Source organism: Hippocampus guttulatus, chromosome 4, assembly GCF_054856545.1.
Source record: "Hippocampus guttulatus isolate MCC_2025c chromosome 4, RoL_Hgut_1.0, whole genome shotgun sequence".
Lineage (NCBI taxonomy): Eukaryota > Metazoa > Chordata > Actinopteri > Syngnathiformes > Syngnathidae > Hippocampus > Hippocampus guttulatus.
Window position 1 is genome coordinate 4,527,381 of NC_141264.1, and position 13,095 is coordinate 4,540,475.

A 13,095-nucleotide genomic window follows, 5' to 3' on the forward strand; every position below is an offset into this window, starting at 1 on the left:
AAATCGTCATTCTGGTATTGTCCAGCTGAAGGTTGTTATTCTTTGTACTGTAATACTTACTACAGTATGTGCATATCTAATATGTAATATATAAGACTCGATCACTAGACTTACTTAATCATACATACACGCCATTTTTTTCTGAATGTATTTCCATTTCCAGAAAAAGTCCACAAAAACATGCATTATTTTGTGCGTTGACACCCAACTTTATCCCGTTCAAAATACATGTCACTGTCTACAATAAATTAAATATATACAGTATACCGCCAAATATTCTTTGCGGTAGCTTTAGTCCTCCCGCCCCGTTTTCGGTCGAAGTGTGATGTCATGCTACATCGTGTCATGCTAAAGTCGGTCTTTCTATTGGTGCTCCCAGCGGCTAACATTCGAGTGACAGAATGGGCAACGCCCCCAACGTGCGCGTGCGCGCGTGCGCGTGCGTGTTGGAAGTGAAAGGCACCATGACTGCGTGGACTCTGGTCTTTCGGGCTGCATGAACGGACAGAACAATCTTCAAACTTTGTGCAACTTGTTTGAACTATGGATCCAAGTATGGTGAGACTAATAATTATTTTCCTCTTGTAATGAAGGCTTTGACAACTTATTTGTACTATAGAGGATAATAACGCATGTAAAATGATGACTGCAGTGAGGGACATACCAAATACAGTATACAAATCTTCTAAGACATCCAATGCAATTGAAGCTGAATATGTCACATCTATGTTGCAGCTCCTGTCTGTCGTGGTCGCTGCGTGTGTAGTGGTTGTAAGTGTGCTGTACTTCTTAATGAGCGGCTCTTCAAACAAGAAGAAATTACCCGTCACCTTGCTTGATCCCGTGGTTAAATATCCTCTACAGCTTATAGATAAACAGGTACGCTGAATAAAAACACATTATCTAACAATCAAAAAACCTTTTTTTTTTTTTTTTTTTAAATCTTTATCTTGTTTTGGGGGTTTGTTTCTTTGCAGGAAATTAGTCATGACACAAAGAAATTTCGGTTTGGCCTTCCCTCTTCAGATCATATCCTTGGACTGCCAGTAGGTATTAAACACCCAACTGTCCTTCTCATTTCTGACTGCATGAGTGCGTTTGAACTTGCGTGAGTTCAAACCTCTGGTCCGGTACTTTTCACCAGGTCAGCACGTGTATCTCTCAGCAAGGGTGAATGGCAGCCTGGTGGTCAGAGCCTACACGCCAGTATCCAGTGATGACCAGCAAGGATTTGTGGACCTTGTTGTCAAGGTATTTAACAACTTGCATCGCGTTAACAATTTATTATATGAGAACATACACTCCTAAATGGAGTGGGATCTTTTTGTGGCTCACGGGAGAGATCACACTGTTTGGAAGAAGCTTACATCGATAATGTTTTAATGTGGCAGCGATTACACACAAAGCAAGTAAATTAACACTTTAACATGCAACGCAGATGTGTTTATCCCTTTCAGGAACAGCGGTTACTACAGTGGACAGCTTTTTCATGTTATCAGGGTACAGGGTGCATGAAAACGGGTGAAGGGAGCAATAAATTGTCTCTGTTATGTTGCACTGACTACTTTTCACGATAGCAAAGTGATATTTCTTCATTGTTGTCCCATGAAAAGATCAAAAATATTTACAAAAATGTAAATGTCAGACTCACTTTTGTGCGATGCTGTCGATATTGAAGTGGGATAATGGCTTATAAGTACAATCAACCTGGAATAAACATTTGAGAAGCACATGGGACATTTTTTGGACACTATATCTTGTAAATGGTGAGGCAGAAGTCGAAGTTAAAATATTTCTGGTGAATATTTTGACTGACCGAAGTGTTTTTGACTGTGGAAGGAAGCCAACCAGACTACGTAGAGTAGCACCTACTTCATATCGAAATTACATTCAAGGCTCTGACCCAAAGGCCTCAGCCCACATTTGATTTCCTCACTGTAATTGATTTTTGAAAAATTATACATGCAGTATACTTTTTTTGTGTTGCCAGGTGTACTATAAGAACACTCACGCCTCATTCCCAGAGGGAGGGAAGATGTCTCAGTACCTGGACAGCATGGCTATTGGAGACGCAATTGACTTTAGAGGCCCTAATGGACTGCTGGTGTATCGGGGCAAGGGTATGTTTGGACAGGGCATCAGAAAAACATTCAAAGCGTTTCACTTTTTCTACATTTTGTTACAATAAAGCCACATTCCAAGGTAGAATGAATATTTTCACCTTCAAAATTCAGCACACAATACCCCATAATTATGTCCCCCTGAGCCCCATTTTTTTTAAAATCAAAATTATTTTATGTACATACAGTAAGTATTCACAGCTTTCACTCAAAACTTTGTTGATGCACCTTTGGCAGTTAATTATAGATCAGTCTTTTTGAATACAATGCCACAAGCTTGGCACATCTCCCTTGAAGCAGTTTCACCCATCCCTTTTTGAAGCACCTCTCAAGCTCAGGTTGGGTGGGGTGCGTCGGTGCGCAGCCATTTTCCGATCTCTCCAGAGACGTTTGATCGGATTCAAATCTGGTCTCTAGTTGGGCCGCTCAAGGACATTCCCAGAGTTGTCCTGAACACACTCCTTCGTTGTCTTGGCTTATGAGCTTTGGGTCATTGTCCTGTTGGAAGGTATATCTTCAGCTCAATCTGAGCACGTTGAAGGTTTTTCATCCATGTCGATGTACATTGCTACATTCATCATTCCTTCAATCCGAACGAGTCTCCAAACAATCTCCTACCTTTGAAAAAACTTGCCATTCCGTTTTTTAAAAAAAATGTATGTTCAAACTCTATGTTTATATGATTAAGAGTACATTTCAAAGAGAAGGCATACATTTACCTTTATTTTTAAACAACATATTCTATTTATTTTAAGAATTTGATTTTATCGAGTGTTTGGCGGAAATGGAACATATTTCCGGACTGGAGTTTGTGGAGAATCTGAGGTCTGCATGGACGTGGGTAGGGGAGGGCTGAGAATCGTGGTGGGGGCTGCAGTAAGACTCACTTGCTGAATTTGGACACAAATTAAGTTGTAGGAACCTCTTGAGGATGAACAATGAAAACATGATGCACCCAAGCCCAGTGTTTGAGCTTCCTGGCAAAGGCTGTGAATACTTATGTCTTGTCATTCAATCATTGATTGATTGATTGGGCGGCCGGTGGTGCAGTGGTTAGCGAGTCATCCTCACAGTCCAGCTTTGGCCTCCCTGCGTGGAGTTTGCATGTTCTCCCCGGGCCCGCGTGGGGTTTCTCCGGGTACTCTGGTTTCCTCCCACATTCCAAAAACATGCATGGCAGGCTGATTAAACACTCTAAATTGTCCCTCGGTGTGAGTGCGAGTGCAGATGGTTGTTTGTCTCTGTGTGCCCTGCGATTGGCTGGCAACCGGTTCAGGGTGTCCCCCGCCTACTGCCCGAAGACAGCTGGGATAGGCTCCAGCACGACCCGCGACTTGTGTGACGATAAGCGGATCAGAAAATGGATGGATGAAATGAAATTAATAAATAGATTATTAAATAAAATTAACGATTTTCACGTGGTTATTATGAAGTGTTGTGTGTGGGGTTTTGAGGGGAAAACTAAATTTATTCAATTTTGCACTGAGGCTGTGTCAACATTTGGAAAAAGTGAAGCGCTGTGAGCCTGTGAATACTTTCTGGATGCAATTTATGTGTTCTTAAACCTCGTTGCAGTGTTCTGTATTTGCACAATTTCAACAGCAGATGTCACTCTTGTACAAGATAAGAGCAAATGCAGGCCTCTTTTCTTTTCTCTGATCAGGCCAGTTTTACATCCGACCGGACAAGAAGTCAGAACCAAGGAATTTGAAGTTCAAACATATTGGCATGATTGCTGGAGGAACAGGTTTGTTTAGGTCGTATTAATGTATGTTCGTGAGTCGTACTTGTGTTATTGATGAAGCACTATTGTTAAAATAGAAAATCTTCATGAATGGGGAAGATCACTTTTGTGTAGGTGTAGGTTACTTTATCCTTCCCACTAATAGCAAGACAAGGATCATGTATGAGTAATATGAATGAATTGTTTTCCCATTACAGGTATCACACCAATGTTGCAGTTAATTCGGACAATCACAGCAGACCCCAGTGACAACACGATGTGCCATCTCATTTTTGCCAACCAGGTCAGCTCTCTACTATATTCTTATTTATATCGTGTGTGTATATATTTTTTTGTTTTAATGTATCGCACTTTGTTGTACTCCAGACAGAGAAAGATATTCTACTCAGGGAGGAGCTCCACGAGGTGGAAAAGAGCCATCCTGAAAAGCTGAAGCTCTGGTTTACGCTGGACAAACCTAGTGAGGGTAATCAAGCATTTCTTCAAAGCCGAGCGTCATTGTGACTTTCCCAACAACACTGGGACTGAGTATGTTGGCTGCTGTAAATATATAATGGAGTGGAATGGAAACTCCAACGTCGACCACAATACATTCTGTGATGCCGGTCGGCTCTTAGTTCTTCAGATTTCAAAACAAATCTTTCCATAGTATTGCTATGCTGACATTGTAATGAGTTGTTTATGGAATGTCAACAGGAATAACTTTCATGTGTGTACTACGACACCATGAGTTCTGATGCATTAATGATGTGAACACTTGCATTGAAAAGCTCTATCATAAATTCAAACAAGATATTGGCAGCACAAGTATTGGCGAAAGTCTGTCAGCTTTGGCGGCACTGTTGAATTTTCCAAGTGAGGAAGCTAACAAAGACTTGTCGGCTGAGGGAAAATCCCAGCAGACCGAGCAAGGAGCTAGAGCTCTGACACAGTGTTAAAGCAGCTTGGGAAAAACGCACATTTGCATAATCCTTAAAGCGAGAAGAAAATAACGAGCATAATATTTTACATAAGCTCTGTTGTAAAATCTTTGAAAGATGTTCCTACTCTTCCTTGCTGTGTCTTCATTCGTTCAACAGATCCATGATCATCAATCATTAGAAGTACAGCAGTGCTGTCATGCTTTGGAGTGCTTTTTTTTTCTTGGTTTCCATAGATGTCAGCAAAAGCTTGTTCCTAATTTTCAAACAGAGGCTAATTCCTTGAAAATGTAATTATTTGCATCAATTTTTGAGACCTGATTTATCAAACACAGATTTTGTTCAGTGTTAATGTTTTCAAGAGAGACTGAGAGCGAACAAGAGCATCGGTGAATGTCCTAAACACGGTGTTATGCTTTTCGGATGGACTACCATGTTTGGTTACCACAACAGCTGTTTTCCATTTTAAATCTAAGATTGTGACTCTTACTGTCATGAAGAATACAATTACATGCATTACCCGGCAAGCAAACGCTATTGATGACAAACAGAAACAGAAAGTGGTGTTCCACTGCGAACGGAATGATTTGGGGAGTGTACTCACCTCCTCTTATTGGAATAGTGAGGCTACTTCCTTTATTTTTGCTAAGATATTTGGATTGACATCGAAAGCTGAACATTGTTTGAAATGACTGCGTTGAGCCTAAACCACAGACATCACCCGATGTTTGCATTCTTCCTTCTCCTTTCCCTGTTGTCCATTGTATAGGTTGGAAGTACAGTTCCGGGTTTGTGACTGCAACTATGATCCAGGCTCACCTCCCACCTGCATCCTCAGATGTTCTTGTTGTTTTGTGTGGTCCTCCGCCAATGATCCAGTATGCGTGTCTGCCAAATCTGGAGAAGCTGGGATACAAAACAGAACACATCTTTGCATACTAATATTGAAATTATAACAGTCGTCCCTGTAACGAAGCCGGATGTTCTTTAACACTTTCAAATTGCAATAAAGTTTTTTTCCCCCCATCTTCTAAAATGTGAGTGTGTCTAACAATGATGTCTCAGTGCTTAGTGCCACATAGACAATACTGTAACTTTGCTTATGCATTGTATAAAGTAACAGTCCGAGTACACGGCCTACCTATGATGACCAGCAGTCACCTGAAGCACTGTGAAGACTAGCACATAGCAACCGACTGGCTAATTTCTTTGTTGTTGCCGGTGTGTTTTTAGAGCCACGCGCTGTAGAGAGAAAAATTAACTTGATTTGGATTATGTAGGCTATGGCAATGTAAACTATATGAGCTAAACTGGATTTGCTTTTCATCATCAATCGTGTGAAAAAGTTAAACGGCAGTTGTTCAGGAATGTGACGTTTGCTGTTGGATTGGAAAATGTTCGACGGACATGAATGCATCACCGCTTAGTGGGCGTGTCCATCTGAGCCAACATGTCGCCTGAGAAGTAAAAGTTTTCTGTCAATCTTTGAGCAATCTGGTTACCACGCAATACAATGTTTAAACGTAACGTAGACTCGCTCACGCCTTTTCATCATGCTTTACCGTGTGTTCATTTGGTCTTCGTTGTATTTATTATCTTACAAATCACGGTTGTTAACTGCGAAAGAATCAGCCCTGGGAGTTGTCTCATCTGGGGTCCAGGACTTGACCCTCATGTAGTTTTGCCGGTCCGCTACTTCTTCATTCAAGCGGTCGATTTCAAAGGAGAAAATTTCAGTTCATCTCCAGGTACGACTTTATTAATATTCATTGGCGCGAACCTGGTTAGTTACTACATTGGCCGTCATCCATGTCTCATGAAAAGATAGATTAGAATGATTCAGGGGTCTTTAATCCTGTTCCTTGAGGGCCGCTGTCCTGCCTGTTTTCCATCTTGCCCTGCTGCAACAGACCTTATTCAAATGATGTCGATCGTTAGCCAGCTTCTGCAGACTTGGCTGATTATCTGATCATTTCAAGCAGGTGTGCTTGCAGCACAGAGAGGTGTAAAACATCCAGCAAAGTGGCCCTTGAAGAACAGGATTGAAGACCCCTGTCAGATTTCAGAAGGGAAATTTGTACTCTGCCTTCTTATTTTTACTTTCAATGAATGTGAATGATCACAATTGCGATCTTGTACAGGTAAAGACACATTTAAAGTGAAGATAACTTCACTGGAGAAGAAAGAGCATGTCCGCATCCACGTTCCCCCGCCTTTGGACAGAGGAGATGGATCCTTCATGGTGAGGTACCGGATGTACAATACAGCACCGACGGGCCTGAAGGTTGAGATCTTCCATCATGAAACCGCTGTTGCTAAATCACCCTACATCGTCCGAGGTTAGTTTGTCATGCACATAGTGTAAACACCAGCTGTGGCTATGTCAGTCCGTCAGTCATCCTTCTGTCATTATTTCAGCACAAATGTATATAACAACCTGAACTACTAATGCCCCCTTAATCACCGTAGCGAGACGTAAAGCCACTGGCAGCCTTCTTACGCTGGCACTCACCGGAGGCGTCACCAGCTCCCTTTTACTGGGGCACATGCCCCAGTGTTAATGAGCTGTGCCCCAGTATCAGCTGCAGACTGCCATCATACTGATGGGTATGATGGATATGTTGGGGAGGGAGAGAGAATGCTACACAGTTTTTAGTATGTCATAGACATCCGCAGGGTTTCCCGACCTTTATTCATTTGCTTGTAACAGACGCTCCCTGCTGACCTAATGGCTAATTTAGCTAGCCATTCAGACCTCCGCTGTTGAGCCTCTCTACCCTCAATGCCGGATACATAACACAAGAATGACTGTAAGTGCAACTGTAGTTGAGGCTAACGGCAACACAAAGTTAAGTTACATCCCCAAATTGTGATGTCCAATCGTGCGCAGACTAGTGAAGATACAGTAAATAGTTAAAAAAAATGGATGGATAGCTTAACAATGCTCTCAGATTGCATTGTGTTATTACTGTCATCATAATAATTGATACTTGGCTATGGCTCATTGAATGAATTCTAGTGATGGTGAGTGATATTTTTAATCATTTGTTTTTATTTTGGTCCTTAAAATGATCTTAACATGAAAATGACCATTGGCACTGACAACTTTGGGGTCATGCATTTATTTAAAAATAAGTGTGTGCACTGTGCATTGTTGAAATGTCACCAATAAGTACATAATTTGGATTTTATTATTAAGTATTAATATTAATTAAATATACAGTACTGTATATAGTACAATAAAACACCCCATCATGCAGTCCCACTATTATGTTCCTGGCAGAATTTTATAATTGGGAATATTTTTTAAAAATTGTTCAGGAAGTGAATTTCTAATTTGGCAGCTGTGTGAATGTAATGTGGTCAAAAATTTGGGGTGAATAAATTCTAGTGCTAGTGCAACCAAGAAAAAATGTTGGGCGCACCAGTGCAGCCAGAACAGAAATTAGTCTAGGTCCTGCATTTCACACTCCATGTCCATGCACCCATTTTAGGTTGGCCCAGTCGAAAGGTATAGCCCACGTTTTTTTTTTCTTTCAAACTCGTGTCTGCTTTTGCTCTGCTTGTGTGTGACATAGAAAGCAGAGGTGGACATTCTCACAGGACTGGCGGAAGGTCCGTCAATCTGTCATTGATGGGTGTCCGTTTTGCTGGCGAATGACCAATGATGGAAAACTTAAAAAAAAAAAAAAATACTACAGACTATCCACCGATGCAAGTGGGTTTTGGGCCATCACCGGAATCATCACTAGCCGAGTCATCACTGACTCACCTTTCGGTCTGTCTCTGACAGAATCCCGTTAGGTAGAAATGTTTTGGGGCACAACGACGATCACTCGATGATGTTGTCATTTGATGGAGACTTCTGCTAAAGATGATGTCACATCATTGACGAGTGTCACAAATGCAACGTCTGTGTGTCAGAATTAATGCTATCGCCACAAATGTCCTCTTTGTGCTTCATGTTTCAAGTGGGATTAAATTAAAGTCAAATTTTTTAAAAATCCTTACTTGTAACACAAAAATAAGGTTACTGTTGTGTGAAAAATATCTTAATATTTTGATCATTATTTTCAATGTGTAGGTCCAGTCTATCATGAGTACTGTGACTGTCCTGAACCCGATGCCTCCGCCTGGCAGAGTGTCATGCAGTGTCCACTTGACGAGCCTCAGATTGAGGCGGACTTTAAATCATTCCTGTCGATCGACCTGCAGCGCCTCCGGGAGCAGGGGCCTCAAAGATTTGCAAACCGAGGAGGCATCATTCACTACGCCATTCTGAATAATCGTCTGTACCGCCGAGCGCTGGGAAAATACACCGACTTCAAGATGTTTTCTGATGAAATGCTGCTATCCCTGACGAGGAAGGTACAGCCTTCACAATCTTTCAAGCACCTTTCAAGAAAGTCTTTCATAAGTAGCTTTTGATTACTGACCGGATCGTTACCGTACACCCGTGAAGGTAAAGGTACCCGATGTCGAGTTTTACATCAACGTCGGCGACTGGCCGTTGGAGACGAGGCCGGCTGATGCGGGCCCTGTCCCGATTTTGTCGTGGTGCGGATCTACAGACTCACGAGATATCGTCCTCCCCACCTACGAGATCACTCATTCAACTCTGGAAAGCATGAGAGGCGTCACCAATGACCTGCTCTCTGTTCAAGGCAACACGGGTAACACACTCGTGGGTCACCGGAAGGAAGTTTTGATGTTTACCTTTTCATGCATCAATAATGATAACCTGTAACCTGCAAATCGGAGCCATCAGATCAGAATAAATGTGCCCACCACACCCTTAACGATCAGGAGGAAAATAAAAACAAAAAATTTATTACCGTGCCTGGCTGAGCACGCATTGTAAATGCTTCTGACATCATCCCACTAATTCAACCGCTGTATTCAAAGCGTACATGCAATTCGTCTAAAGCAGATGCGCTGTGCGGAATAAATCTCCATAATAACTCAAGTTTTTCTGCATTCGTGCTGCCGAGTCACGCCAGAGTTCAGCAGGGATAACGGAGACATCTGGAGTTCCCTCGCTGTTCGTGTTTTGTGCAATGTCACTATGCCTTTTCTATTCTTGTACGAACTGCCTTCCTGCTTGGCAAAGAGCAGATAGAAGAATACATTTGTATGTATTTGTTCCGAAGTGGCGTGCCACTCTGTTCCACTAGCTCACAAACAATGTACGTATATTTTTGAGTGCCCCAGGTGAGGATGATAAAAACAATACTCATAGGTAGGACTGCTGAATGATTTTGAAAAACAATCAAATTGTTATTTTAAAAAAATATATACAGTATATATATATATATATATATATATATATATATATATACCGTATTGGCCCGAATATAAGACAGTGTGTTTTGTATTGAAATAAGACTGAAAAAGTGGGGGTCGACTTATATTCGGGGTCTAGACATTATACCCATTCACGACGCTAGATGGCGCCAGATATCATTGAAGCGAATGCTGAACTTGACTCCCCAGGCCAAAGTGAAACCCTGCCACGAAGAAGAAAAATAAAAATAGCGGTAAGAAGGAAAAGAGAAGAAAATAATCAAAGAGATAACAGAAAATGGAGAAACGTAGTGACAATCTGGAGAAAAGTGGGTCGAAGATCGGCCAGGTTAACCGGCAGCTGAGGAGAAGTTGTGATGCAATTTACATTTCCAAAACCAGAAGCCATTTGTTTATGAATGTGATTGCACTTTATATTTGAATGAGGCAAAATAACATGCTTTTTCTCTCAAATATATTGTTATAATCATTTGTTTCAGATGCACTGTAATTATTTTCTGTTTAAAGATTAATTTGGTGTTCAAAAGGTATTTTTTTCAAACTTGAGTCTTGAAGAGGGGGTTTGTCTTATAATCAAGGCCATCTTATATTCGGGCCAATACGGTATACCCCTCAGTATTGCAAGTCCGATTTAAGATGTGATTCTATGTTCAAGGTTCTTTTCCCATATATTTTAGTTTTATTTTAACAAACACAAGCAATGCATTCATTTTTTTATTTTTTACAAGAAACAATATCAGATGTACTATGCAGGAATGTTTTAGTGTTATAGGTTAGGCTTGTGCTAAAATAATAACCGAACCGTGAATTGACATGAAAAACTTTTTATCTACTTAGTAATGCAGACAAGGGTGTACTTTAACACACCTAAAAGCATTCAATTTTCCCAACGCCAACAGTGCGCCCTATAATCCGATGCGTCTTATATATGGCGTCACAGTCCCTTTATATCTCGCTTTGAGTTGTATCCCTGTTAGTGTTCCAATGCCATCTAGTGGTGATAATCAGCAGGCACCAATTGTAACCTAAAATGGTTCTGGGCAACACTAATTGACATGTGCATTCGCCAACACACACTCACACAAACAAACAGACAGCTACTTTGTGAGCACTGCGCAGCCATTATGAAACGGAGATAATACCAAAAGCGTAGTTAACTACTGACTAAACGAAGGAAGCAGGAGACAAGCAAGACTTCTAAGGATATTTAGCCCCTTGTCGATGTGAGCCCATGAGGTTTGTGTGCCTTTTTGTTGAATCATAACTTTTGTCTTCCATTTATTGTTTTGTAATGTCATTTGTATTTACAGGTACAGTATATGTTTCATGCCCATGTTTGTGACCAGTTCTCAATGCTACAGCTGCAGCAGTTGTGAAGGCTCTATATAAATGAAGCTGTATTGTATTTGCTTTAGCGTAGCACCATCTAGTGGATGCATAATGCAACCGCAGCCAATATTGTAGCTTCTATTCTGTGCATCTTATAATGCGCTGAGCCCTAGATATGAAAACAGTTTTGAAATTGGCAATTCATTGAAGGTGCGCCTTATGGTGCGGAAAATACAGTATATATACCGTACATAGCATGCATTTCATTATGAAACGTTGTACCCCCTACACTTGTGACTCCTATATTATGGACAGACTATGTTCTACTTAATAATGCATACTGTAAACAAATAACGTTCATCATGTCAAGTACTGTATTTTCACGACCATTCGGCGCACCGTGTTGTTGGGCGCAGTCTCAGTAAGGGGTGCTATTTCTGTATTTGACACATACACAAAACGCACTATTATTGGGCGCCGCCAGGCATGGTAAAACATATGCCAGCTTAAACATACGGCATACATGCACGCACGCTAAAAACACGTTTTTAAAAAGGCAACGGAAGCAAAACTGAGTTTGGTTGTACTTTATACATACACTAGATGCTCCGCATTATAAGGCGTCCTGTCCATTTTGGAGAAAATTTAAGACTTTTAATGGCGCCTTATAGTCGTGAAAATACGGTATGTGAAAATATGAATTCTGCCGAGCTGAAGACATAATCATACAACTATCGGGAAGTGCAACACCACTCCAGTCAAGAATTGGAAAAATTTAGTGTCGCCGATGTGATGGATTTAATCGCGTTTGGACCAAATAAAAGCAAAGACTCTGGACAATCTCTTTCAGGTTCCTCGTGGGTAAACAAAACCGATCGGGCCTTTTTCCGTGGCAGGGACAGCCGAGAGGAACGTCTCCAGCTGGTCTCTCTGTCCAAGAAACATCCCGAGCTTCTGGATGCCGGCATCACAGGATGGTTCTTTTTCAGAGACCGAGAGAAACATGTTGGCAAAGCGCCGCTTGTTGGATTCTTTGATTTCTTTAAGGTGAGGGTTAGGTCATTGGATCTACGTGCGAAAGCATGCGTGTTTCTTTATTCACCATGTTTTGTTCTCCTCAGTACAAGTACCAGGTGAACGTGGACGGTACGGTGGCAGCGTATCGTTTCCCTTACCTGATGCTTGGAAACAGTCTGGTTCTGAAGCAGGACTCGCCCTACTATGAACATTTCTACAGTAGTCTGAAAGCTGGCGCCCACTACCTCCCCTTTAAGAGAAACCTGTCAGACCTGCTGGAAAAAATCAAATGGGCGAAAGAGAATGATGCCGAGGCGCGAAAGATGGCCAAGGCCGGTCAGGCCGCGGCCCGCGAGCTGCTGCGCCCTAACAGACTCTACTGTTACTACTACCGAGTGCTGCTGACGTATGCCGGACGGCAGTCGGGCCGGCCGAGCCGCCACGCCGACATGGAACCGGTGCCTCTGTCGGATGAACACGCAAATGGGTGTACGTGTCGGCGTGACGGCAACAAAGAAGAAAAGTCTGTCAGAGATGAACTATGACACACCTTCGACAGAGAAAATATCGCAATCCAGCACCGTCTGTGAATTTTGAAAGTAGGTTGTGAAACATTTGGGAAAGTACGACTCTTTTCCAGATTAAAACCAAAAAAAAGTTT

General features: G+C 41.7%; 2 protein-coding genes across 2 annotated transcripts; both read left to right on the forward strand.

Moving 5' to 3' along the window:
- Positions 1-392: 392 nt before the first annotated feature.
- Positions 393-5,809, forward strand: cyb5r2 (cytochrome b5 reductase 2). Its single transcript, XM_086109585.1, has 9 exons — positions 393-558; positions 736-879; positions 978-1,050; positions 1,145-1,251; positions 1,991-2,120; positions 3,784-3,867; positions 4,062-4,147; positions 4,231-4,330; positions 5,554-5,809. The coding sequence occupies exons 1-9, from the start codon at positions 544-546 to the stop codon at positions 5,724-5,726; spliced, it is 912 nt and encodes a 303-aa protein (XP_085965711.1). The 5' UTR covers positions 393-543; the 3' UTR covers positions 5,727-5,809.
- A 261-nt stretch (positions 5,810-6,070) lies between these two features.
- Positions 6,071-13,095, forward strand: poglut3 (protein O-glucosyltransferase 3). Its single transcript, XM_086109584.1, has 6 exons — positions 6,071-6,532; positions 6,926-7,123; positions 8,869-9,152; positions 9,247-9,457; positions 12,268-12,464; positions 12,539-13,095. The coding sequence occupies exons 1-6, from the start codon at positions 6,298-6,300 to the stop codon at positions 12,977-12,979; spliced, it is 1,566 nt and encodes a 521-aa protein (XP_085965710.1). The 5' UTR covers positions 6,071-6,297; the 3' UTR covers positions 12,980-13,095.

Bases quoted from the DNA above. Each gene is read 5' to 3' on its own strand.
- cyb5r2 (XM_086109585.1), top strand. The intron at 2,121-3,783 runs GTATGTTTGGAC...TTCTCTGATCAG, and splicing joins GCTGGTGTATCGGGGCAAGG to GCCAGTTTTACATCCGACCG. The intron at 4,148-4,230 runs GTCAGCTCTCTA...GTTGTACTCCAG, and splicing joins ATCTCATTTTTGCCAACCAG to ACAGAGAAAGATATTCTACT.
- poglut3 (XM_086109584.1), top strand. From the start codon at position 6,298: ATGTTTAAACGTAACGTAGACTCGCTCACGCCTTTTCATCATGCTTTA. The intron at 6,533-6,925 runs GTACGACTTTAT...GATCTTGTACAG, and splicing joins AAATTTCAGTTCATCTCCAG to GTAAAGACACATTTAAAGTG. The intron at 12,465-12,538 runs GTGAGGGTTAGG...TGTTCTCCTCAG, and splicing joins GATTCTTTGATTTCTTTAAG to TACAAGTACCAGGTGAACGT.